General features: G+C 58.9%; 2 protein-coding genes across 2 annotated transcripts; both read right to left on the reverse strand.

Annotated features, from left to right (window-relative positions):
- Positions 1 to 9399: 9399 nt before the first annotated feature.
- Positions 9400 to 10438, reverse strand: LOC120972685 (uncharacterized). Its single transcript, XM_040398166.3, has 2 exons — positions 9843 to 10438; positions 9400 to 9700 (listed from the first exon to the last, which is right to left on the reverse strand). Exons 1-2 carry the CDS (start codon positions 10436 to 10438, stop codon positions 9637 to 9639), a joined length of 660 nt encoding a protein of 219 aa, XP_040254100.2. The 3' UTR covers positions 9400 to 9636.
- A 585-nt stretch (positions 10439 to 11023) lies between these two features.
- On the reverse strand, positions 11024 to 19397 carry LOC109776984 (uncharacterized). Its single transcript, XM_020335648.4, has 2 exons — positions 18882 to 19397; positions 11024 to 17157 (listed from the first exon to the last, which is right to left on the reverse strand). The coding sequence occupies exon 2, from the start codon at positions 12134 to 12136 to the stop codon at positions 11033 to 11035; it is 1104 nt and encodes a 367-aa protein (XP_020191237.2). The 5' UTR covers positions 12137 to 17157; positions 18882 to 19397; the 3' UTR covers positions 11024 to 11032.
- Positions 19398 to 22779: the final 3382 nt, after the last annotated feature.

Raw genomic sequence — 22779 nt, forward strand, 5'->3', positions numbered from 1 at the left:
CAATCAGAAATGTGTTTGTGTTTAGCGAAGTCACCGAGACCTCTGCTATTCCAAAACATTCCTCTCATGATGAACCTTTTTTGTTTAGAGACCTTTGCCTTCTTAGATGGACGTCCCTTTTTATTTGCTGAATTAGACTTGTTCTTTCGTACCGACGCGACAAGCTCACATAGCATAGTGTCACGCGCAGTATCATTGTCGGGGGGATGGACCCCGGGCAGGCAACGGAACCCGGATCCTCTTCAAAAACAACGGGGCTGGCATCGCCCCTCAATACTGGCGCGCGCTTGGCCGGGTCGCTCGACCCGGCCAAGCCCCGCAAGCCGGCCAGACTGGCCGACCCGGCAAGACACGCCGACTCGGCCCCGACAACTGGCGCAAGACAGCCAAACCCGGCACGGCCAAAGCCCCCTCACCAAGCCAGCGCCACCCATGGCGTGCTACGCAATCTAGCCGCTGGTCAACTCTCGTCCCATCCAGGCCATATGATGGGGACGAGACTTCAATCAACGATGACCGAGGCAACAGTGCCCCGCCCATGCCTCTGGTCAGCAGGAACGTGGCAACAGGGCCCCTCACCTACCCGCGGACCAGGGCCGGCGTGGCAACAGTGCCCCCACCCTCACCGCTGACGACAGCAAGCGGCAACCTGACGGAGAGCACTGTACGCGACTCAACTCGGCCATGCCCTGACGATCGATAAGACGGCGCACAGTCCCCCTAGGCTCGCGGGGCCCGCACCTAGGGGAACCCGGCGAACCACAAGCCCTCAGCGGGGCCCAGCCCGGGTCCCCGGACACCGACAACATGGACCCACCGAGTTATAACATTACCATTGTACCCCCAGGGGGTTGGACTATAAAATCCCCCGGGAGCCCATGATCATTCAGGAGGAAAAGCAGGAGGACTAGCCACAAAACAGCAACACCGGAGAGAAGGAGCAGCCCAAGCCTTGGCCAGCTTCCTCCCTCCTCCATACAGCCCCAGGAGCAACATTGTACTATCGATCATCCAACTATACTCGGCAGGACTAGGGGTATTATCTCTCCGGAGAGCCCCGAACCTGGGTATGTCCGGCGTCCCGCGCCCGCTCATGCCAACCTCGCCTCTGGAGCCCACCAGCGCCCTCGAGCCTCCTCCTCTCTTTAGCCATCCCTTGGCATCTGCCGTGCGCCCACCACGACAGTTGGCGCCCACCGTGGGGCCGCTCGAGGAGCTGGCCGGGAGCATGCTTCTGACGGGGCCCTTCTCCTACGTCGACGAGTCCGTCGTGCTGGTGGATGACGTCGTCGGCGCGCTTGTCGCCTCCTTCGACGTGTTGCGCATCTTTGATGCGGTCGCGGCCGACGAGTACCCCAGCGAGGTGCTCAGCTACTCCGACTCTCCCCTCTCCCTCGGCGGCGGCGTTTCCGCCGGGGCAATGGAAGTCCATGTGGAGGTTTTCGTCACCGGCGACGGCGCCTCCTCCTCGTCGAGCAAGACGAGGAAGGCTGCCGAAGCCAGGGCCACAGCGGATCGGATCGAGCCGTCCGATCTGTTGCGCGCCGCGATGCAGAGCCTCCGCATCCCCATCGGCACCGACGCCGACGCCACCAACGTCGCTGAGGCCCGAATCCAGCTCGAGGAAAGACGCCAGCAGATGCTAGACCTGTCCGAGACGCTCGCCGCCACTCAGCGTCGCCTGGACGCCGCTCAGCTGGAGCGCGATGCCGCCTACGGATTCACGCCCGCCGCGGCCGAGCCAAGCCGGGTCGCCGATGTGCGTGCCCGGGGAGGAGCGATCGGCCGGGCCCTCGGCGCCATCCCAACCGTCTACGAGACCCCAGCGAAGAACATGCGCGCTGCCCAGGCGGCCGCAGTCGGCCTGGGCCAGCTCGCGGGTGAGGAGCGGAAAGAGCGCATCGGGCGGATGCGTGAACTCCTCCATGCCGCCAACACCGAGCAGGACCGCCTCAACCAGCTCGCCAAGCCGGCGGGATCCGGCTCCGCCCACCTTGGCAGGCCTGGCGAACTTCTGCACACCGCTTCCTCGCCACCCGGCGAGGCGCACTCCGGCCGAGCCCGGACTCGGCGCGACCCGGCCGCTACAGCCGCTGGCGGATTGGGCGACGAGCCCGCCCTAGAGACCCAGCGCGGACCCGGCCAGCATGGCCGGCGTCCGGCTCCAACCGACCCGGCCCCCCGTGGCCTGGCCGCAAGTCGACTCGGCCCACGCGCCATCAACGACACCGACGCTCGCCACCGCCTCGATCAGCTCGCTCGCTCCCTGGAGGTCGAGGAGAGAGGCGCTATCGGGCCGACGTGCTTCGGCCCGTGCATCTGGGAGGAGCCCTTCCCCAAAGGATTCATGCTCCCCCGCGACACCCCCAAGTACAACGGGACGGTGAAGCCAGAAGACTGGCTCACCGACTACACCACGGCCATTGGCATCACCAGTGCCAATCGTCGTCTCGCCGTGCGCTACGCACCGCTCATGCTCCAAGGGTCGGCCCGCACGTGGTTGAATAGCCTGCCGATGGGCAGCATCAACACGTGGGTGGATTTCGAGGAAGCCTTCGTCCGCAACTTCACGGGGACCTACAAGCGACCCGACCGCCCTAGCCAGCTCGTCATGTGCGTGCAAGGGCCTACGAAGACCGGTCGCGAGTACCTCGCGCACTGGACCGAGCTCCGGAACAGCTGCGAGGGCGTCCATGAAGTCCAGGCGATCCAGTACTTCGTCAGCGGGTGCCGAGACGGCACCCTCCTCAAGCACAAGCTCTTACGCTCCGAGCCGGCCACCATGGCTTGCTCATGGTGACGGCGGACAAGTACGCCAATGCCGACTCCGCCATGAAGATCCAGGTGGCGCTGGATGAAGCCGGCAAGGCGAAGCCGGTTCCCCCTCCAAAGCCGGCCGGCGAAAGCAGCCGACAGCAGCATCACCAGAACAACAAGCCAAGGCCGCGTCACGACAACCAGCTCGTCGCGGCCACCGAGCCCGCGGCGGACCCGGCGGCGAAGCGCCGGCAAACCGGCAAGATGGCACGGCAACCCGCCATGAGCTTCGAGCAGATGCTCGACGCCCCCGCAAGCACCACAGCGGTGCAAGACCCTCCACGCACACGCTTCGGCAGTGCGCCATCACCAAGCGCATCATGAGGGGCGACGTCCCGCCCCCTCCGGCTCCGGCTCCAGGCGCGGGACAGCCGCCTCCGCCTCCACCGCCGCCTCCAGCTGGCGGCGCGATGCGCGACGACGCCTACCCGGACCAGAGCGTGGCCTACGTCGTCTTCACCAGCCTCGGCGACGACAAGCGCAGCGAGCGCCTCCTTCGGCAGGAGGTGAACACCGTCGTCCCGGCCAAACCGGAGTTCATGCATTGGTCGGATCGCCCGATCACCTGGACCCGGGAGGATCACCCGGCAGTCATGCCAAGCCCGGGTGGTTACGCCCTCGTCCTCAACCCCACCATCGTCGCGCGGCGCACATGCAAGTTCTCCCGAGTCCTCATTGACGGCGGCAGCAGCATCAACATCCTCTACCGCGACACGATGACCAAGCTCGGCCTCAAGGCCGAGGACCTGGAGCCAACCCGAACGATCTTCCACGGCATCGTACCCGGCCTCTCCTGCTCCCCCATTAGCCGGGTCCGGCTAGATGTCCTGTTCGGTGACAGCAGCCACTTCCGGCGCGAACCGATCTGGTTCGAGGTGGTGGACCTGTCCAGCGCGTATCACGCGTTGCTGGGCCGGCCCGCGCTCGCCAAGTTCATGGCGGTTCCCCACTACGCGTACCTGAAGATGAAGATACCGGGTCCCAAGGGCCTCATCACCGTCGCCGGCGATTACCGCAGGTCCCTGGAGTGCGCCCGAGACGGCGCCAAGTTGGCCGAGTCGTTGGTCATTGCCGAGGAGCGGCGCCAGCTCGACCGGATCGTCGCCCTGGCAGGCGAGGCCTCCACCACGTCAATCCCGACCCCGGACCCGGCCGACGAGGCGGCCTTCAAGCCCTCCAAGGAGACCAAGAAAGTGAAGCTCAACCCAGAAGACCCCAGCTGTAGCAAGTACGTTGTCGTAGGCGCTCGCCTCGACAGCAAATAGGAAGGCGAGCTCGTCGACTTCCTCCGTGAGAATCGGGATATCTTCGCATGGACCCCAAGGACATGCCGGGTATCCCGAGGAAGTACGCCGAGCACAAACTTCACGTCTGCAAGGACGCCAAGCCTGTCCGTCAACCCCTACGACGATTTCCGAAGAGAAGAGAAGAACCATTGGTGAAGAGGTCGCCAAGCTTTTGGCGGCCGGCTTCATAATGGAAGTGTTTCACCCCGAATGGCTGTCCAATCCAGTCCTCGTCCTGAAGAAGAACAAGACCTGGCGCATGTGTATCGGCTACACCAGCCTCAATAAGGCCTGTCCCAAGGATCTGTTCGCCCTCCCGCGGATCGACCAAGTCATCGACTCGACCGCCGGGTGTGAGCTCCTGTCCTTCCTGGACGCTTACTCCGGCTACCACCAGATCAAGCTGGACCTGGCCGACGCCCTGAAGGCGTCCTTCATCACGCCCTTTGGGGCGTATTGCTACATTACCATGTCGTTCGGCTTGAAGAACGCCGGCGCCACCTTCCAGCGCTGCATGCAGAAATGCCTGCTGCCGCAACTCGGCCGCAATATCCACGTATACGTGGACGACATCATGGTGAAGACCAAGCAGCACCTCACGCTCCTCGACGATTTGAAGGAAACCTTCGCCAACCTCCGCGAATACAAGGTCAAGCTTAACCCGGAAAAATGCGTTTTCGGCGTCCCGGCCGGAAAGCTACTCGGCTTCCTCGTCTCGGAACGAGGCATTGAGGCGAATCCGGAGAAGATTAAGGCCATCGAGCGCATGTGCAAGTCGGCTCGGCTGCGCGATGTCCAGAAGTTCATCGGATGCTTGGCCTCGGTCAGCCGGTTTCTAAGCCGGCTGGGCGAGAGGGCGCTACCCCTGTACCAGCTGATGAAGAAGACGAGCCCGTTCGAATGGAACGGCAAGGCAGACGAGGCCTTCCAAGACCTCAAGCGCATGCTCTCCCCCGCACCAGTCCTGGCCGCGCTGACCGACAAGGAGCCGCTGTTACTCTACATAGCCGCGACCTCGCGGGCGATCAGCACGGTGCTGGTGGTCGAGCGACCAGAGAAGGGCAAGATCCAAGCCGTCCAGCGCCCAGTCTACTACCTGAGCGAGGTGCTCTCCATCTCCAAGCTGAACTACCCGCACTACCAGAAGATGTGTTACGGCGTGTACTTCACCGCCAAGAAGCTGAAGCAGTATTTCCAAGAGCACGTCGTCACCGTGGTCAGCACGGCGCCTATCGGAGAAATCATCGGGTGCCGGGATGCCTCTGGCCGGGTTGCCAAATGGGCGATCCAGCTAGCCGGCCACACCATCCTCTACGAGCCCCGCACCGCAATCAAGTCTCAAGCCCTGGCCGACTTCCTCGTCGACTGGACCGAGACCCAGTACTTGCCGCCACCTCCCGACTCGACGCATTGGTGCATGCACTTCGACGGGTCCAAGATGCGACTCGGCTTGGGGGCCGACATCGTACTGTCGTCCCCGAAGGGCGACCGGCTCCGCTACGCGCTCCAGATCCACTTCGCCGCCTCCAACAACGTCGCCGAGTACGAAGCCCTTGTGCACGGCCTCCGGCTTGCCAAGGAACTCGGCATCCGACGCATCCTGTGCTACGGCGACTCGGACCTGGTGGTGCAGCAATGCTCCGGCGAATGGGACGCCCGCGACTCCAACATGGCAAGCTGCCGTTTCCTCGTCCAGAAGTTGTCGGGATCCTTCGAGGGCTGCGAGTTCCTCCACGTCCCGCGCGCGGAGAACGAAGCAGCCGACACGCTCGCCAAGATCGCCTCGTCACGACAAGCCATCCCGTCCGACGTCTCCCTCGAGCACCTGCGCAAGCCGTCCGTCAAGCCATCGCCGGACTCCGAGTCCATCCACGTTCCAAACGACCCAGCCGCACCTCAACCCGGCCCGGGGGCTGCTCAGCTCAACCCGGCCACCATCGTCCCGGACCCGGCCGTCGCCATCCCCGACCCGGGGGCTGCTCAACCCGGCTCAGGGGCTGCCGACTCGGAACCCACCCTGGTGGCCGTCTTCGCCGTGGTTGCGGCTCCATCTTGGGCCCTCCCAATATCAGAATTTTTGGAGAACGGGGTTCTCCCCATGGACGAGACCGAAGCTCAGCAAGTGCAGCGCCGGGCGTCTGCCTACAGCATCACCAACAACGAGCTCGTCAGGCGCAGCTCCACCGGCGTTTTCCAGCGCTGCGTCGAGCAGGAGCGGGGCATCGACATCCTCCTCGACATACATCAGGGCGAGTGCGGGCACCACGCCGCATCACGATCCCTGGTAGCCAAGGCGTTCCGCCACGGTTTCTACTGGCCCACGGCCCTCCAAGATGCCGAGTCGCTCGTCCTCAAGTGTGAGGGATGCCAGCGCTTCAGCAAACGCAGCCACCAGCCGGCGTCAGCACTCCGCACCATACCGATCGCCTGGCCCTTCGCGGTCTGGCGACTCGACATGGTGGGACCCTTCAAAACCGCTCGAGGCGGCATGACGCACTTGCTGGTGGCAGTGGACAAATTCACCAAGTGGATCGAGGCAAGACCAATCAAGAAACTGGACGGGCCAACAGCCGTCCGGTTCATCAAGGACATAGCGGTGCGCTACAGCATGCCGAACAGCATCATCACTGACAACGGCACCAACTTCGCCAAGGGCGCGCTCGAGCAATACTGCTCCGTCTCCGGCATCCGCCTCGACCTGGCCTCCGTTGCGCATCCGCAGTCCAACGGGCAGGTCGAGCGGGCCAATGGACTCATCCTGTCCGGCGTCAAGCCGCGACTCATCGAGCCGCTCATCCGTTCACCCGGCAGCTGGCTTGACGAGTTGCCAGCCGTTCTCTGAAGTCTACGCACCACGCCGAATCGGTCGACCGGGTTCACCCCGTTCTTCCTCATCTACGGAGCCGAAGCCGTCATCCCGACCGACGTCGAGTTCGACTCGCCGCGCGTCGCGATGTACACCGAAGCCGAAGCCAGAGAAGCCCGCGAAGATGGCGTCGACCTGCTCGAAGAAGCACGCCTCCTGGCGCTCAGTCGCTCGGCCATCTACCAGCAAGGCCTGAGGCACTACCACAACAAGAAGATCAAGCCCCTCGCGTTCCGCGAGGGCGACCTCGTCCTCCGATTCGTCCAAGAGCAGGCAGGTCAGCACAAGCTGTCCCCTCCATGGGAGGGCCCATTCATCGTGAGCAGGGCCTTGCGCGACCGCAACGCCTACTACCTCATCGATGCACGCAAGTCAAGAAAGCACAAGAAGGACACCGCAGGTGAAGAAACGACCCGGCCGTGGAACGCGGAACTCCTCCGCCCGTTTTACAGTTAGCCGCACGAGCGTATGTATCATCGCCTTTTGAAAACGCATGAAACTATGGGGTCCCCGAATGAGACTCGGGGGCTGCCTTTTGTCGACCAATTTATTGCGTCCCTACTTTCTTGCATCACTATACCACTAAACCCGGCCACCGGTCCGACTCGCTCGACCCGGGGGCTCGGGGGCTGGCCGGCTCGGTCGCTACCCCGCCGCCTTACTTGGTCATTCCTGATAAATTTAGGATGCCGCGGTCCCCCACTTCGCCCTAAAGCCACAGATTCAGCTTTGGCCGTCGGCTGGCAAGCACAACGGGCCAAAGCTCCTTTACGCTTCATACACTAAGCCAAAGGTTGCCGGGTCAATCAACCCGGCCCACCGTTCATCAAATGAACAGCCGCACGACCGGCCGCTCGCCAACCGGCTTTGCCGGATTGCCGCCAGCCGGCCCAGTGGGTGTTTCGCTCGCACTCAACGTTTCGAGGGACCCAAGTCCTGCGCGCTCCTCTCAAAGAACCGAACTCCTTGTCACGGACCGGAGCCTCAGCCGTCTGACTCGCGGGGAGGGGAGGTCTGAGAAAGGAAAAGCGCATGAAATCGGTCCAAAAAACGGAAGGCAAAAAAGCAAAAGCACCCACGACATCTACACAAGTATTTAAGAAAAGGCCCACGGCCCGAGTTCATTACACCCTAAAACCCCCAGTGGGTGAGTGGACCTGCTATTTAACAAGTTTTACAACAAAGTGTCTCAGGCATCTCCAGCGCCGTGTCGCGACATCGACGGCTCTCCCCTCGCGGCCTCCGGGTCCGGCGAGGTGCCGGTGCCCTCCTCAGCATCCGCGTCGCGGTAGACGCCCGTCTCCTCCGAGCTCCCCTCCGGATCGTGGAGGAGCAAGCCGTAGTCGTCGCCGTCCTCGGCCCCGCCGTCTTCCGTCCACTCCGGATGGAACTCGTCGTGGAAGGCGAACTCGGCGATGTAGCTGGCCCGGGAGGCGATCCGGCCGGCATGCTCCTGCAAGAGCTGCTCCGAACCGGCCCGCTGGCCCATCAACGCGTCCAGCTGCAGGTCTGGATGCCAGGACAGCGCGAACCGGAGCACCATCTCAGCACCGGCACGAGCGACGGAGACGCGCCACTCGCCAAGCCGGTTCGGCCCCATCTCCAATCGACGCGCCAGGCGCGAGAAGCTGCTCGGTTGGACGGAGTCCGGCCATAGGGTCGCCGTCATTGCGGCGCCGGCCTGGGACAGCCGCCCCAACTGCGTTCCCAGGACCTGCAGGCGGGCCTCAGCAGCGGCGATGATCTCTGGGAAGGTCCAGGCCACCCGCGGATCCGTCCCGGACCCAACGACGCCGGTCGGGTCGCGCTGATAGTGGACGGCTTCCTCCGCCAGCCGCTGCGTCTCTGGAAAGGCCCCTGCCACAAAGGAAGAAGCGAGTTAGAAGAAGAACAACAAGGAAGAAAGGCCGGATCCCAGCCCGGCAAACAACAAGAAAAAAGCACTTACTAGAGAAGGACTCTTCCAGGTGCTGCGCCTCAAGCAACGTACCACGCCGCTCCCGCTCGATGGCGCGGTCGCGCTCCTCGAGCGCCTTCTCCAGATCGGCCGCCTTGGCAAGGGCCGCCTTCAGCTCGGCATCCTTGTCTTCGGCCACCTTCTCGGCCGCCTCGCGGCAACGGGCCTCGTCCTGACGGGCCCCCTCAGCCGTGGTGACCTGCCCCTGCAGGCGATCCACCTCGGCCTGGAGCCGGCCCTTGTCGTCGGCCAGCTGGTCGCGCTGCTGGTCCGCCTCCACCAGGGCCTGCTGCGCCTCTGCCGCCTTGGCGGCTTCCGCCTTAAGGAGTTCCACCTCGGCCTCGAGGCGGCTCTTGTGACCCGCCAGCTGCTCATGCAGCCGGTTGGCCTCATCAAGAGACCGCCGAGCCGCAGCCGCCTCCGCCCTCGCCTGCGCCACCTCGGCGCCAAGACGGCCGGTGTCGGCAACGAGCCGGTCGTAGTGATGACCGGCCCGGAGCAGACGAGCCCGCCAGGACAGCACCTCGACTGCGAAAAAGAAGGACTCAGCAGAAGAAAAAAGCAAGACTTAAGATTTGGCCCAACTGTTACACAGTTGGCCTGAATCTCGGGGGCTACACCCAGTGGGTGCGCTAGCGCGCCACCACTAGAAAAGAGCACAAGAATACCTGCGGCGACGCGAAGCTCTTCCTCCTTGGCGGCAAGCCACTTCACGAGCTCCCGGTGCTTGCCCGGGAGACGATTGTAGGCGGCGACCCAGAAGGCGTCAAGATGCTGAAGAAAGCAGAAATCAGAACAAGGCCAACACTCTAAAGATTCGACCCAACTACTACGTAGTTGGCCCGAACCTCGGGGGCTACACCCAGTGGGTGGGCTGGCGCGCCCCCACAAAGAAGAAAATTGCAAAAAGACTTACCAGAACGGCGCGCTCCAAGTCGCGCGTCCACTCCACCTCGGCCTGGGCGAAGGCCTCGAGCCGTTCCATCCGGCCTCGCAGGCGGCGACTGACGGCGTCCAGCGACCCACCTCGGCCTGGGCGAAGGCCTCGAGCGCCTCCTCCTGGGTCTGAGGCCCGAAGACAATGGCGCCCCCGCTCCGCGCCGGCTGCGGCACGGCAGCTCGGCGCTCTCCCTGCCGGGGCACCAAGGCGTACCCCCCGCTGGTCGCTCGCGACGCGGCCAGCACCTCCTCCGGGACGCCCTGCGTCGCCGTCTCTGACCCGGACGCCGGGACGCGCTGCGTCACCGTCTCCGGCACAGCCGCCCGCGGTGCCTCCTCCAAAACTGGCGGCGCCTCCGACGCCGCCGCCCGCAGCGTCTCTTCCAAAACGACGCCGCCTCCACCACCATCAGTCCCCGCTCGCTCGGCCACGTCGGCCCGTGGCGGGGTGTCATCCTCCACCTCCACGACCCCCTGGTCGGGGATCACCACCTCAGCCCGGCCTCCACGGCCGCGCTCCCTCACCGACGACGGCTCAAAGACCGTCGCTGCCACCACCGTGCCTTCCGGCATCTCGCGCCAAACCGGCTCCGCGCCGGGTCGCACCCATGCCGCCGCCGCGTCGGTCCAAGCACGGACCGACGCCGCCTCTAGCTCCGCCTTGGCCTGGTTCCTATCCCGCCAGGCCAAGGCTTCGGCGTCGTTCGGATCCAGGCCGAGGTCCGAGTCGGCCCGTCCCTCCACCTCGGCCTGGTCGGCAAGGTCGGACCGGCTCCTGCAGAACGCGGCCCCTTCAGCGGTCACGGCTTCCGCCGCCACCCTCGCGAGTGCGATTGGCGACCTGGAGAAGAAGACAGAGTGAGCAGAAAAGAAACAAGACTACCTCAAGAAAAAATCTGAGCGCAAACGAGAGATGAAGCTTACCCTGCCAAGACCGGGACCGGGGTTGGCCTCCCGTGCCCGCCGCCGCGCTTCCTCTTGGCCGGCCTCCCGGCCCCGGCCGGGTCCGCCGTGTGCTTCGGGGCCCGTGGTCGCGGCGCGACGCTGTCTTTCCCATGCGGGCGCATGCGAGGACCCGGCTCCGACCGCGTCGCCGCCTCCCCCGCCCAACGCGACTACACCGACAACTGGCGTCAGCACCGACCGTTCCGTGCCGCGGTCAGCAATTCAAGACACATGAAGAAAAACACGAGACTTACCCGCGCAACGCCCAGTGCCGGCGTCGGACTCGGCCTCCTCCTCCCCGCCATGAGCCACGAGCTCCTCTGGCGCCACCAGCTCCACCTGTGACGGGGCCCGGGTGTAAGGATGCCGAATCGTGTTCAGAAGTACCCCCCGCGTCGCGTCAGGACGGATGAGAAGGTGCACGGCAGCAAAGTAAGAAGACCAGACACTCACCTGCAGCGCCGGGTTCGACCGGCTGTACGGCGCCTTGCCGAACCGCCAGTCCTCCCCAAGGTTGGCCTTGGAGATGTCGTTCACGCCGCGCGCAACCTGCTTCACGGACAGCCGCGTCGACCCCATGCGGTTGGGATCTTGAAGGCCGACCATTTCGCCGATGAGGCAGGAGCGCCCCTGAAGCGGAAGGGCCCGGCGCATGATGAACGCGGCGAGGAGGTCGGTGGCGGTAAGCCCCTCCTGCGTCCTCATCACCGTCACCCGCTCGTAGAGATTAACGATCTCCTGCGACGGGCGCTTGGGCGAGTAGCCCCAGTTTGTCTTCGCCCGCGGCGGTGCGATGGCGAAGGCCGGAAGGTTGATGCGGTCCGCGCCAAGGTTGCGGACGTAGACGAAGGAGTTCTGCCACTTCTTGGCAGAATCCTCCAGCGGGATCTTGGGGAAATCCGCCCCCGACCGCTTCGAGATAACGGCGGCACCGAAATCGGCGAACTCCCCGGCCGACGGGCCCTGCTGCTTCAAGGAGAAGAAGCGCGCCCAGAGGTCGATCGTAGGCTCGACCCCCAGGTACCCCTCGCAGAGGGTGACGAAGCCGGAGAGCTGGACGATGGCGCCGGCGCCAAGATGATGCAGCTGGAGCCCGAAGAACTCCAGGAACGCGCGGAAGAAGGTGCTCGCCGGCAGCCCGAACCCGCGCTCGAAGTGCGTGAGGAAGACCACACGCTCCTGCCCCTCGGGCCGAGGCCTCCGCTCGCCGCGCGGCAGGCGGACGCCGACGTCCGTCTCCCGCGGCAGGCGCCGTGTGGCCCGGAGCTGGGTGATGTCCTCGGAGGTGACGTTCGAGCCCATCCAGGAGCCCGATGGCAGCGACATGATCGAAGGAAGAAGAAGGAAGATGGATGGCGAAGGAGTTCTGCTCGGAGCAGCGGGCGCCGCAGTGCGTCAGTTGCAAAGAGCGGAGCAAGAGCAAAGGGACAGGAGGGCGCGAGCGAGAATAATGTCCGCCGCCCCCCTGCCCCCCGATTTATAACCCTCGGTTTGAACGTGGGGAAGTGGGGAAGTGGGATCGCCTGCATGCGCCCGTTCCACTACCCTGCAATAAGTGCGCCCGTACACGCGCAGTAACTGCCTGGGGAAGAGCAACCGGCCCCCGGACAGCGCAATAAATCCGCGCGCTTGGGCCGAGGGCGCGCGGCGGTGGGCCCCAGCCCGTCGCCCGGTCCCGTCACGCGCGTGGCCTGTCAGGCCCCTCAGACTTCCGGGCACCACGTGGCGCCCGCGCAAAGCCCGAGGGATTGCCCCAAGATTCGGCGGACTTCTCGGTCCCCACCACGACCAAGACGCCGCGATCCGGTTTCCGAGAAAACCGGCACACAGTGGGTGTTGCCGGACCCGGCGCTCGCAGAATCCACCTTGCTTAAGGGGGAAACTGCGAAGGCCCACTCATCCGAAGACGGCGGACCTTCACAGCTTCGGGGACTACTGTCGGGGGGATGGACCCCGGGCAGGCAACGGAACCCGGATCCTCTTCAAAAACAACGGGGCTGCCACCGCCCCTCAATACCGGCGCACGCTTGGCCGGGTCGCTCGACCCGGCCAAGCCCCGCAAGCCGGCCAGACTGGCCGACCCGGCAAGACACGCCGACTCGGCCCCGACAACTGGCGCAAGACAGCCGAACCCGGCACAGCCAAAGCCCCCTCACCAAGCCAGCGCCACCCATGGCGTGCTACGCAATCCAGCCGCGGGTCAACTCCCGTCCCATCCAGGCCGTATGATGGGGACGAGACTTCAATCAACGATGACCGAGGCAACAGTGCCCCGCCCATGCCTCTGGTCAGCAGGAACGTGGCAACAGTGCCCCTCACCTACCCGCTGACCAGGGCCGGCGTGGCAACAGTGCCCCCACCCTCACCGCTGACGATAGCAAGCGGCAACCTGACGGAGAGCATTGTACGCGACTCAACTCGGTCACGCCCTGACGATCGACAAGACGGCGCACAGTCCCCCTAGGCTTGCGGGGCCCGCACCTAGGGGAACCCGGCGAACCACAAGTCCTCAGCAGGGCCCAGCCCGGGTCCCCGGACACCGACAATACGGACCCACCGACTTATAACATTACCATTGTACCCCCGAGGGGTTGGACTATAAAATCCCCCGGGAGCCCACGATCATTCAGGAGGAAAAGCAGGAGGACTTGCCACAAAACAGCAACACCGGAGAGAAGGAGCAGCCCAAGCCCTGGCCAGCTTCCTCCCTCCTCCATACAGCTCCAGGAGCAACATTGTACTATCGATTATCCAACTATACTCGGCAGGACTAGGGGTATTATCTCTCCAAAGAGCCCCGAACCTGGGTATGTCCGGCGTCCCGCGCCCGCTCATGCCAACCTCGCCTCTGGAGCCCACTAGCGCCCTCGAGCCTCCTCCTCTCTTTAGCCATCCCTTGGCATCTGCCGTGCGCCCACCACGACAATCATCCAAGTCTACTTCAGTTGTGTCTTTAACCAGATGGGAAAGGAGCTTGCCTTCATGGTTGGCATCTGCCTCCTCATCCTCCTCATCTGACATTACGGGATCCACAAACATAGGCGACTTAGGAGCAACTGTAAGCCGGTCGAACTCCACTTGCTTAAGAGCCTTAACAGAAAAATCTACCACTTTTTAATTTCTTCCTAATGAAATACCAAGACTAGCAATATTTGAAGAAACTTTGGCTTTATCAAAAGACAGAATAGATTTGCGAGCGGAAGTACCTTTGAAGTCGAGGTTGCGAGAAGCCGTTATGCGCATGGCCTTCAGCATCGAATCCTCGTCGGTAGCTGATGCGCCGTCAGCACTAACGAGGTGACGGCCGCTACATCTGAGGGGTGTGGGTGTGGATTCTGCAGCAGCAAGTGTCCCGGAGACCCTGAAAGGCAGCGTAGATGGGTCCGACGATGATGTCGAAGACCGCGAGGGCTGTGCTTCATCCTCCTCCGCCGCGATCGCACCGGTCGTCGACGCCCCTCCTAGTGATGATGGCGCAGACGACAGAGCCCGCAGCTCCGCCATCGCCAGCTCGTGATCAGCCCGAACAGACGGGGAGAAGATCACCCCCCGTCGAGAGGGTGACTGCTGTCCAGACGAAGGAAGCGGCGGCACATCCGCTGCGGCGCCCTCCGGAAATGCACGCCCCTCCAGTGAGGAATGTGTCTCGTCACGGTGGAGTCGAACCACAGGTAGAGTCGGTGAAGGCGGCGACCGAATAGCCGACTCAGGAAGTTGGGCCGGAGTAGAAATGTTCCTCGGCGCCAAGTGCGCTGGAGTTGTAATCGGGCCACCCAACGGTGAAGACCCCTGAGAAGTCGGAGAAGCTGGCTTGGAAGACGTACGCCGATGCGGGTTCGGTGGTGTAACAGCAATGAATTTCCCCGGCGACGAAGGGCCACAGGGAGCATGTGTGGCTGTGGCAATCTGCATGGGCACCACCCCTCCCGTGGTCGTGGTAGCCGACGGAGTATTAGATGATGACGAAGATTTGGACCTCTTGCTTATATCATTAGCCCTCATAGTGTCCTCTCTGTCATGTCCCTTATCACTCTCGGGGTCATCATCGTGCTCCCAAACACGAGGCACGAAGTCAGCATCAATACGGAAATCTGACTTCTCCAAACTATAGCGAAACTCATATCCCTTCTTCTAAACAACAACGTTCGATGAGAGGGAATCAATTGTGCTGCTCTTGAAAGCGTCGAGGTTGAGCACACCCACCTGTATGCGAACAATGCCTCTACGACGCAAGCAAAGTAGGTCCACATCCAGAGTGGCACCAATGACCGAGCCGACTGCCCGAAGACCCAAGAAGTGACGAAGCGCGTGGGGCACCCCGTGAACATGCACCCAAATAGGTATTAACTCGAAACAGTGCGTATCTCCTCGGACTTCCAGGCCTTCAACTCCAAAGTGACATTGTGCGATTTGATGAAAACCGTAAACCCAGTGACTCTCAGAAGCACCTCCTCGCTAGGGAAAGACATGAGAAAAGCATTCTGACCATGTGGTATAGCTTCCCAGGTCCACTGTTGTTGATACTGTGCAATCTTGGCAACCTCGGCCTCCACAATATTGGGAGTGATAGAACCACCGGAGATCGTGACTAACGCCGTTGGAGAAATTTGTGGAGAAAGATCCTCCCTGCAAACGTTGTCAGGCATCTGAAAGAAGGCCATGTTCTCAGTACCATATCCACAAAGCATCGCCACCGGCTTCGACATCTTAAGAGCAGGGCACCGGCGCATGGTCATCGGATGGTTCATCTTGTTACATATGAAACAATATTGCGGTGTCTCACGGTCATCAGCAAGGTGTCCTGCAGACTGACATTTAGTGCACCACATCTTTTTAGGCACCATTGCGACACCATCAGACCCTGCGGATTGAGCCGGTAGTTGTGGCTGATTCTGGATAGTTACCATTTGTCCATGTCCTGCTGTCAGAGTTGGTCCAGAGACGAGAGCAGGTGCTACCCCCTGCTGCCCTTGCGGAGACATGAAGGGAGCGGCGGCAGTGGTAGTAGGAGGCGCCGCACCCTGATGGTATTTAGGGCGTCCTCCCTTGCCGCCCTTCGGTTTGCGTGGACGAGTGTTAGCTGGCGGCCCTGCGGCAGTTTTGTACGCCGACCCGGCATTGAAGGCAACTGGTTGCATGCCGGCGGGAGGACCGAGCTGCTGCATAGGAGTACCTGACGGCTGAAACGAAAACACTGCGGGTTGCTGCTGTTGCTGCACATAACCTGCCGGCGGCTGAAAGATATACGGTTGCTACTGACTTGCGATGAACTGCTGCTGGAGAGGCATTTGGTATACTTGCTGATGGTGCACAGGTGGCTGATGAGCAGGTTGTTGCTGTGCCGGCGCTAGAGTCCCCGGCGGTGCAAGGGGCTGCGTCGGCTAGACCGGTTGGTATACACCTGGAACGAAGCCTGGAGCGCCACCAGACGATGATGGGTCGGACGGCTGAGCAGTGGCGGAGGTTGGGCGGGCATGATGGCCAGAGTTGAGGCCGGGCAGCGCGGCCGCATCACCGCGCATCATAGCCGGAGAGCGGGTGACAGCCGCGAAGGAACGAGTGAGGTTAGGGTTTCCCCCTTGCGTTTTCCGGTTCCACAAATGCCACAACCAACGGTTAAGATTAACCATGCGAAGTGGACGGCCAGGATTAGTCAGGCCGAGAGATGGCTCTGTCCCGCCGTGATGACCGGATCGGGGGTTCGAATGATCCTCAACGAGACTCCCCGCCCATGCGCTCATGGAGGCGCCGTCGGCGACCTGGGCTGCGGCGAGGTCTCCACAGCGCCGAGGCATGCGTGCGGCATGACGTCGCCAAGCTTCCGAGGAGGAGATAACCGAGGAGGCGGAATCGGGCCGATCCAAGGCTTGACCATCGCCGTAGACCGCGCCGGCACCCCGACGACACCTCGCACGTCCGCCAACGGCGCCGTTGATGAACCCTCCAGCCCGATCGATTTGTAGTTCTCCCCATCCTTCTCCGCGTGCGGAACCCCGTTAGTCTCCGACCTGCACACATGAAAAACCTCACCTGCTCGTCGAGACGATGGACGCTCCCACACCCTCGACGCCGGAGTCGGGTAGCCGATGTCCGCCCAAAACTCTTCGGCGAGCTCTTCATCCGACTTTCTCCGTCGCACCTCAGAAGATGGCTCAGAGGACTCATCGTTAGTGGTTCCTACATCCACCATGGACGCATCTTCCCCCTCTGCCGTCGGTAGGCATGAGAACCTAGATCCAGCCCCAGCCGACGTTGTTGCCGACCAGCCCGGCGCCAAGGTGAGTCGACGCCTGGAGGAGATCCGCATCCGGCGATCGCCTGGAGGATCGCCTGATGGAGCCGCAGCCCTATCAGACACATTTTATATACACATTAAAATGTGTCTATATACATCTGATTCAAAAAAATAGAACATCCTATATTTGTGAACGGAGGGAGTACTATCCATTAGTATTGATGACATAACAGGATGGGACTTTTTCTTTTGTATTTATATAAAAGGTGCGCATGGTTGTGTTGTCAAAAAAAGTGTGTATGGTTAGGCACTGCATGTTTAGTCTCGAGTAAAACATGATCTTTGCAAAAAAAAACATGTTTTTGTCATGTGTTTGCAAACAAGCGCACTTTAGATTCGATTCTACAACACGATTTGTAAAATTTTGATTGCAGCCACACTAATCAATGATTATTGTGCACAATTCAGATGACAACCGAGATAAGCAAACTTAAAGTATGTACCACGCGCAAGGAAAAAAAATTAGGATCCAACCAAGCTAGACTCATTTCCAATGCGGACAAAAACATAGGAAGAAAAGGCACAACGTGGCATGCGGTGCACGTCCGATGGTAGGGAACCAACAGTCAGAAGGCTCTTAAAATATGTCGGCTCAGTCTTCCGGAGGTGCTTATAAGGGTAGGGTGTGCGTGTGTGCGTTTATAGGAATGAGTGTATGCGCGTGTATATGAGCGCTTGCGTTGTACTGTGTTCAAAAAGAAAGCTCCTAAAATATTTTAAAGGATACAAATTGGCAAGACTTCTGCTAAATGGAGTAACCAGGATGACAAATTATTAAATGAGGTAATTAATGTAAAAAATATCAAAGTAGGGAAGGGGAGGGGAACTAGAATTCCCTCATATATTATAGATGCTCCTAAGAAATCTAGAGCAAAGGCTCTTTCTTTTTTTGGCAAACTCATCCTAGATGTATGTGCACTCGTCATTTTCTCCTCCCCGATATCGTTGTATTATACATATTGCTCATTTCTTTTTACAAGTTATACTTCGCAAGCATTATTTACCCACGATTTTCTTAATCTATTATCAATAACGAGACACATGGATGCTGCTATATGTACATGAATTTCTCCATTAGTTGGTGCTATATCGATTGTGGACCTTAAGGATTCGTTTGGTAGCTAGAGATTCTCCGGGCCATTTCCCTGGGCGGAAAACTCTCGTGGTTCATTAAGCCGGGGAAATTTGCAAGGTCACTTGGAGACCAGCTCGACAGGGTTTTCCCCGCCACGCCATTTGCCGGGGAAGATTTCCATCACTCGAGACATCAGGCGAGAAATCATCATCCTCGTCCTTGGCTTGCTCTGTCTCCCATTCCACACGAGTCGGCTCCGCCTTCCTCTATCTTCCCGGTACCATTTTATCCGTTCATTCGTTTTGAGGCACCATGTTACTATAGCTATCTGCTGCCATACGATGGGACCAATTTCCCTGACTACATGTCCGGCTCCTCCTTTGCTTCTTCCCGTGACGACTTTTTGTCGGCAATCACCAGCAATTTCACTTGTAATTTAGAGCATCTCTAGCAGATCCTTTAAAAGCGATCAAACCCGTAAAAAATAACGAATTTACAGATTCAGTCAAAAAAACGATCCCTAGCAGATCTCGTAAAGTTCGATCGACCGTTCAAATTTTTAAGGGGCACCGAGAACTCATCCACGAGAACCTCATATGTACAGTTCGGAAGGCGACATACAGTTCAACCCGTAAGCGGTCAAACCTCGTCAGAGTAGATGTGCTGCCGTGTAACCGGCCGAAATCGAACTTGAAACTCACCGGAATCCGTTGCCGCACATCGAAAGAGGTCGCCGCACGCCGGAATTTGTCGCTGCCGGTCCAAATTGTGGCCGGCTCGACCTTCACACCAAGGCGAGCCGGCCACGGAAGGAGTGGAGCAGGCCGTCGGCGGCCCGAATCCGGGCGGGGGCGGGGGCGGCGGCCCGAATCAAGGCGGTGTGGGGGGGCGCTGGTGGGAGGGGGTTCGAGGCGGTCGCGGCATGATGGTGGGAGGAGGATCGGGGCGGCCGCGGCATGGTGGTGGGAGGGGGATCGGGGCGGAGGCGGGGCGTTGGTGGAAGGGGGCTGGGAGCGGTGGCGGCGCGCTGGTGGAAAGGGGTTGGGGCGGCCATGGCGCGCTCGTGGGAGGGGGTTGGGTGCGACGACGACGTGCTGGTGGGAGGGGCTCGGACGGCGGCGGCGCACAGATGAGAGGTTGCCGCTTGTATCATTCCGGATACAGTTCATAATACGGTATATGTTCTTTTCGGCCCAATTTCACACCGTAAAAATGGTTTAAAGGGCCCTTTAAAAGTGCTTTTAAGGGTTGTTTTAAGGTATCTACTAGACATGCTCTTAGGGCTCGTTTGGTGGACAGGGGAAACTCCGGAATCCCTGCCCTGTCCCCGGAAAGAAAAGGCACGCGGTATACTCACCCGGGGAGTTCTGCTAGTCAATTTGGTTGTGGCCCCCAGCCGGGAAATCTTGGCCCAGCCCTGTTGAATCCCCGGGAAGGAAAACAACTGGTCCCAACTCGTGGGACGAGTTCCCTGTCTCTCTCGCTCGCTTCTGTTCGCAAACGCTGCCGCCGCTCTCCTCGGCTCCGTTCTTGCCCATGCATCTCTCCTCACCATTTTCTCCTCTCAAATGGTGAAGCGAATTTGCCACTGGGTTTCTATTTTCCTATGAATATTCCACCCAGGGCAACTCTTTCCAGGGAACATCTCTGCCTATGTCTTCTCTGCGCTTCAGCAAGGCTGTGCCGTTCCATCGGAGGTGCCGAAGCAGGCATTTAGGCCGAGCTCTCCCAGTTCGTGGCTTTTCTCTTTTTTCTCATGAACCTGGTTTCCCAAATGACAGAAAAATTCTGACCCGCTGCTTGTTTACCCAAGTGTTGTACCCCTGACAACCCCAAGACCAAATTGATTCATAGCCGCCACATCGATCTTTTCTCACCTTGAATTCTTTTTTTCTTACTTATTGCATGAATCCTCAATTCTTATACCGTGCTCCTCATGGCTGAATAAGAAACCAGGATGTTCATGAAGTAGGCACCAACTTCAGGAACATCTCGATCTATATCTATACCTATTAATAAAGGAGCTATTGCTTCTTACCACCGTAATTTCGTCTGTTTTTGGTCCGTCGTCGTCCGTCCACTTCGCTCATTTTTTTTTATATTCGAGGTGGTACTAATCTCCCAAGACCCGTCTGCTACTGTGCCAACCAAGCCCCATACGCCCCAACCAGCTAGCATGGGCTGTACCTCAGCCCATCAAACAATAGACCGTGCAAGCTGACGAGAGGAGGCAAAAAGAACGGCCTGCAAAGATCGAACTCGCGACTTGTCGTTGAGGTAAGAACGAGGCATCCAACTGAGCAACGCCAATATTCTGTGCAAAGGAGAGGGTTTGATTACCTATTACATAATCCCACATCGCTTTCTTGTACACAAATAAACCAATTTAAATATGGCTGCAAGTTGAAACCAATAAGCCAACTGGGATCAATAGGCAAGGGTGGGCAAAGGAATTCAAACTGAGCCGAAAGATGAATGGATGATGATAATGAGGATGAGGAAAAAGATATACAGCTCGCGGTGTGACCCTATCAGGAAGAAAAAATATGCAGCGAGGAGGGGTGTGATGTGTGGTGAGCGTGAGTAGTAGGGGGCTACCGTGGAAGATGGATGGATGATGGCCGCCGCCGAGCGTGATGGCCTGATCGAAGAGAAACGGGGAGAGAGTCAGATCTATCTCGTCAGCCAACTCACGCTCACCACCACACAGCGGAGGCGGCGTTCGCCGGCGGCGAGTGACATCGTGACGATGCTGACAACCACACGGCTATGCTTCTTCCCCTGTTAGTTGATCAATTCTTTTGCTAATGATACAGGTCAAAGGTGCATAACAAGCGCCCTTTGAGATGGCACCCATGAGATTTTCTGTTGAGCTATGTGATATTTGAGGGTCGATCTCTATCAGACTACAATTTGTTGGATATGATTGAACTTTCGGATTTTTCGGCCGAAGATCTGATTAACTGCACAAACATGCTATGTTTACTTTATCTTGGTGTATATTCATATTAAAAGATTTATTTGTCCATGAAAGTAGTTTTGCTTACAGCCCATGGGTATAATGTTTAATCAATGTGTTTTTCGGATACAAGACAGGGTTCAGCTATTCTTTAGATGAAACATCAAATTAAGGGCAAGACGCAAGCAGAGACATTCCCATTTATATATTTTGGAGATGGTTCAGTATCTAGCCCCTTGACATCCTTGCTTTGGTATCTGCGAGGATGCAATGTATGCGCTTCAGCTCGGACTTGAGGGCCTCACCTTGTCAAGGACTTGACACAGAGAACTAGCTTCCTGGATCATGTTTGCGCCTACTTTTTGCAGAACGATAGTTACCAACTGCAAGGGTGCCTCAATATGATAGGTGGCTTGCTTATTCCCTTAAGTTGAATCATTGGATAGATGAGTAGGGGGAGAGGACTGGTCGGTGCCTCGAGGACCATCTCGACCGCACTTGCATGTTGTAGACCAGGAGCTCACCGAGGTTGCCACACCTTGCTGCCTTATGGGTCATCATAGTGATGGTGGACGGCCGAGCTTCATGGAGGAGCTGAGGCGAATCCCTGACAGGATACTTGGCAGGTTTTATGTGATGCAGGGCAAGAAGGGTGACAACCAGAGCACGGTAAAAAGGTAAAAGCACACACAAGAGTTCTATGTTTTCCTTTTGTCCACTTTCACTTTCATAACAAGTGTGTCTCCTGTTGCAACGCATGGGCAATTTTTATTTTTCTAGTATATCAAACTAAGTGGAAAAACATGTATTCAACAAAATGACGAAATTTCAAGTTTTTTTTTGAAATTAGGCAAAAGATTTGCCATTTTCATTGATTAAAAGAGAAGTTTTAGAGGTTAAGGCCAAAGGCCGAATTACAACAATCACTCTCACAGCATTATGTTATTCAAATGCCTTGCTCCCGCAATGCTCCAAAGTGAGGTCGCCTCTTTAATCCTAGCAACGACGACTCCCACCGGAACGGCATTATTACGAAAGATTCGTACATTCCTCTCTTTCCATAACTCCCAAGAGATTAGCAGCATCAAGGAAGCAAGCGGCCTTCGCGATTGGGTCTTCTTGTTAGCATTGTGGCTCCACCACTCTTTAACGAAAGTGGCGTCACTCCATTCAGAGTCAAGGTGGACATGTGAGACCCTCTCCCAAAGGGAGACAAACTCAGAGAGGTGTTCAACAGTGATGCCCTGAAGAATGTCCACCTAGGAAGTCCAGAAGTTATCCACCTGGGAAGTCCAGAAGTTATAGTGCAGAGCCAATCGAACCAAGCAATTCTTCTTCTTCGACAAGTCATAGATTTTGGGAGCTATGTCCTTGGGCCTAATCCCATCAAGCCAAGTATGGCAAGATTGTATAGAGAAACACCAGAGAACATCCTCAAACAGACATAGAAGACAAAACGTTCATGCCCAATTGCCCAAAACAAATAACGTAGGTGAACACCAATCAGCCACACCAAAAAGGGTAAAGCACAGGTAAACATCACACAGTAGTGGAACTTACTGCCGGATTTATAAGCATTACTGACAGGTAAACATTCAGCACACCATACATAATTATCAGGCTTGTACTTCGATGTGATG

The sequence above is a fragment of the Aegilops tauschii genome, chromosome 1 (genome assembly GCF_002575655.3).
Source record: "Aegilops tauschii subsp. strangulata cultivar AL8/78 chromosome 1, Aet v6.0, whole genome shotgun sequence".
Classification (NCBI taxonomy): Eukaryota; Viridiplantae; Streptophyta; class Magnoliopsida; order Poales; family Poaceae; genus Aegilops; species Aegilops tauschii.

Bases quoted from the DNA above. Each gene is read 5' to 3' on its own strand.
- LOC120972685 (XM_040398166.3), bottom strand. From the start codon at position 10,438: ATGCCGGAAGGCACGGTGGTGGCAGCGACGGTCTTTGAGCCGTCGTCG. The intron at 9,701-9,842 runs GTAAGTCTTTTT...TGCTTTCTTCAG, and splicing joins ACTTGGAGCGCGCCGTTCTG to CATCTTGACGCCTTCTGGGT.
- LOC109776984 (XM_020335648.4), bottom strand. From the start codon at position 12,136: ATGTCGCTGCCATCGGGCTCCTGGATGGGCTCGAACGTCACCTCCGAG.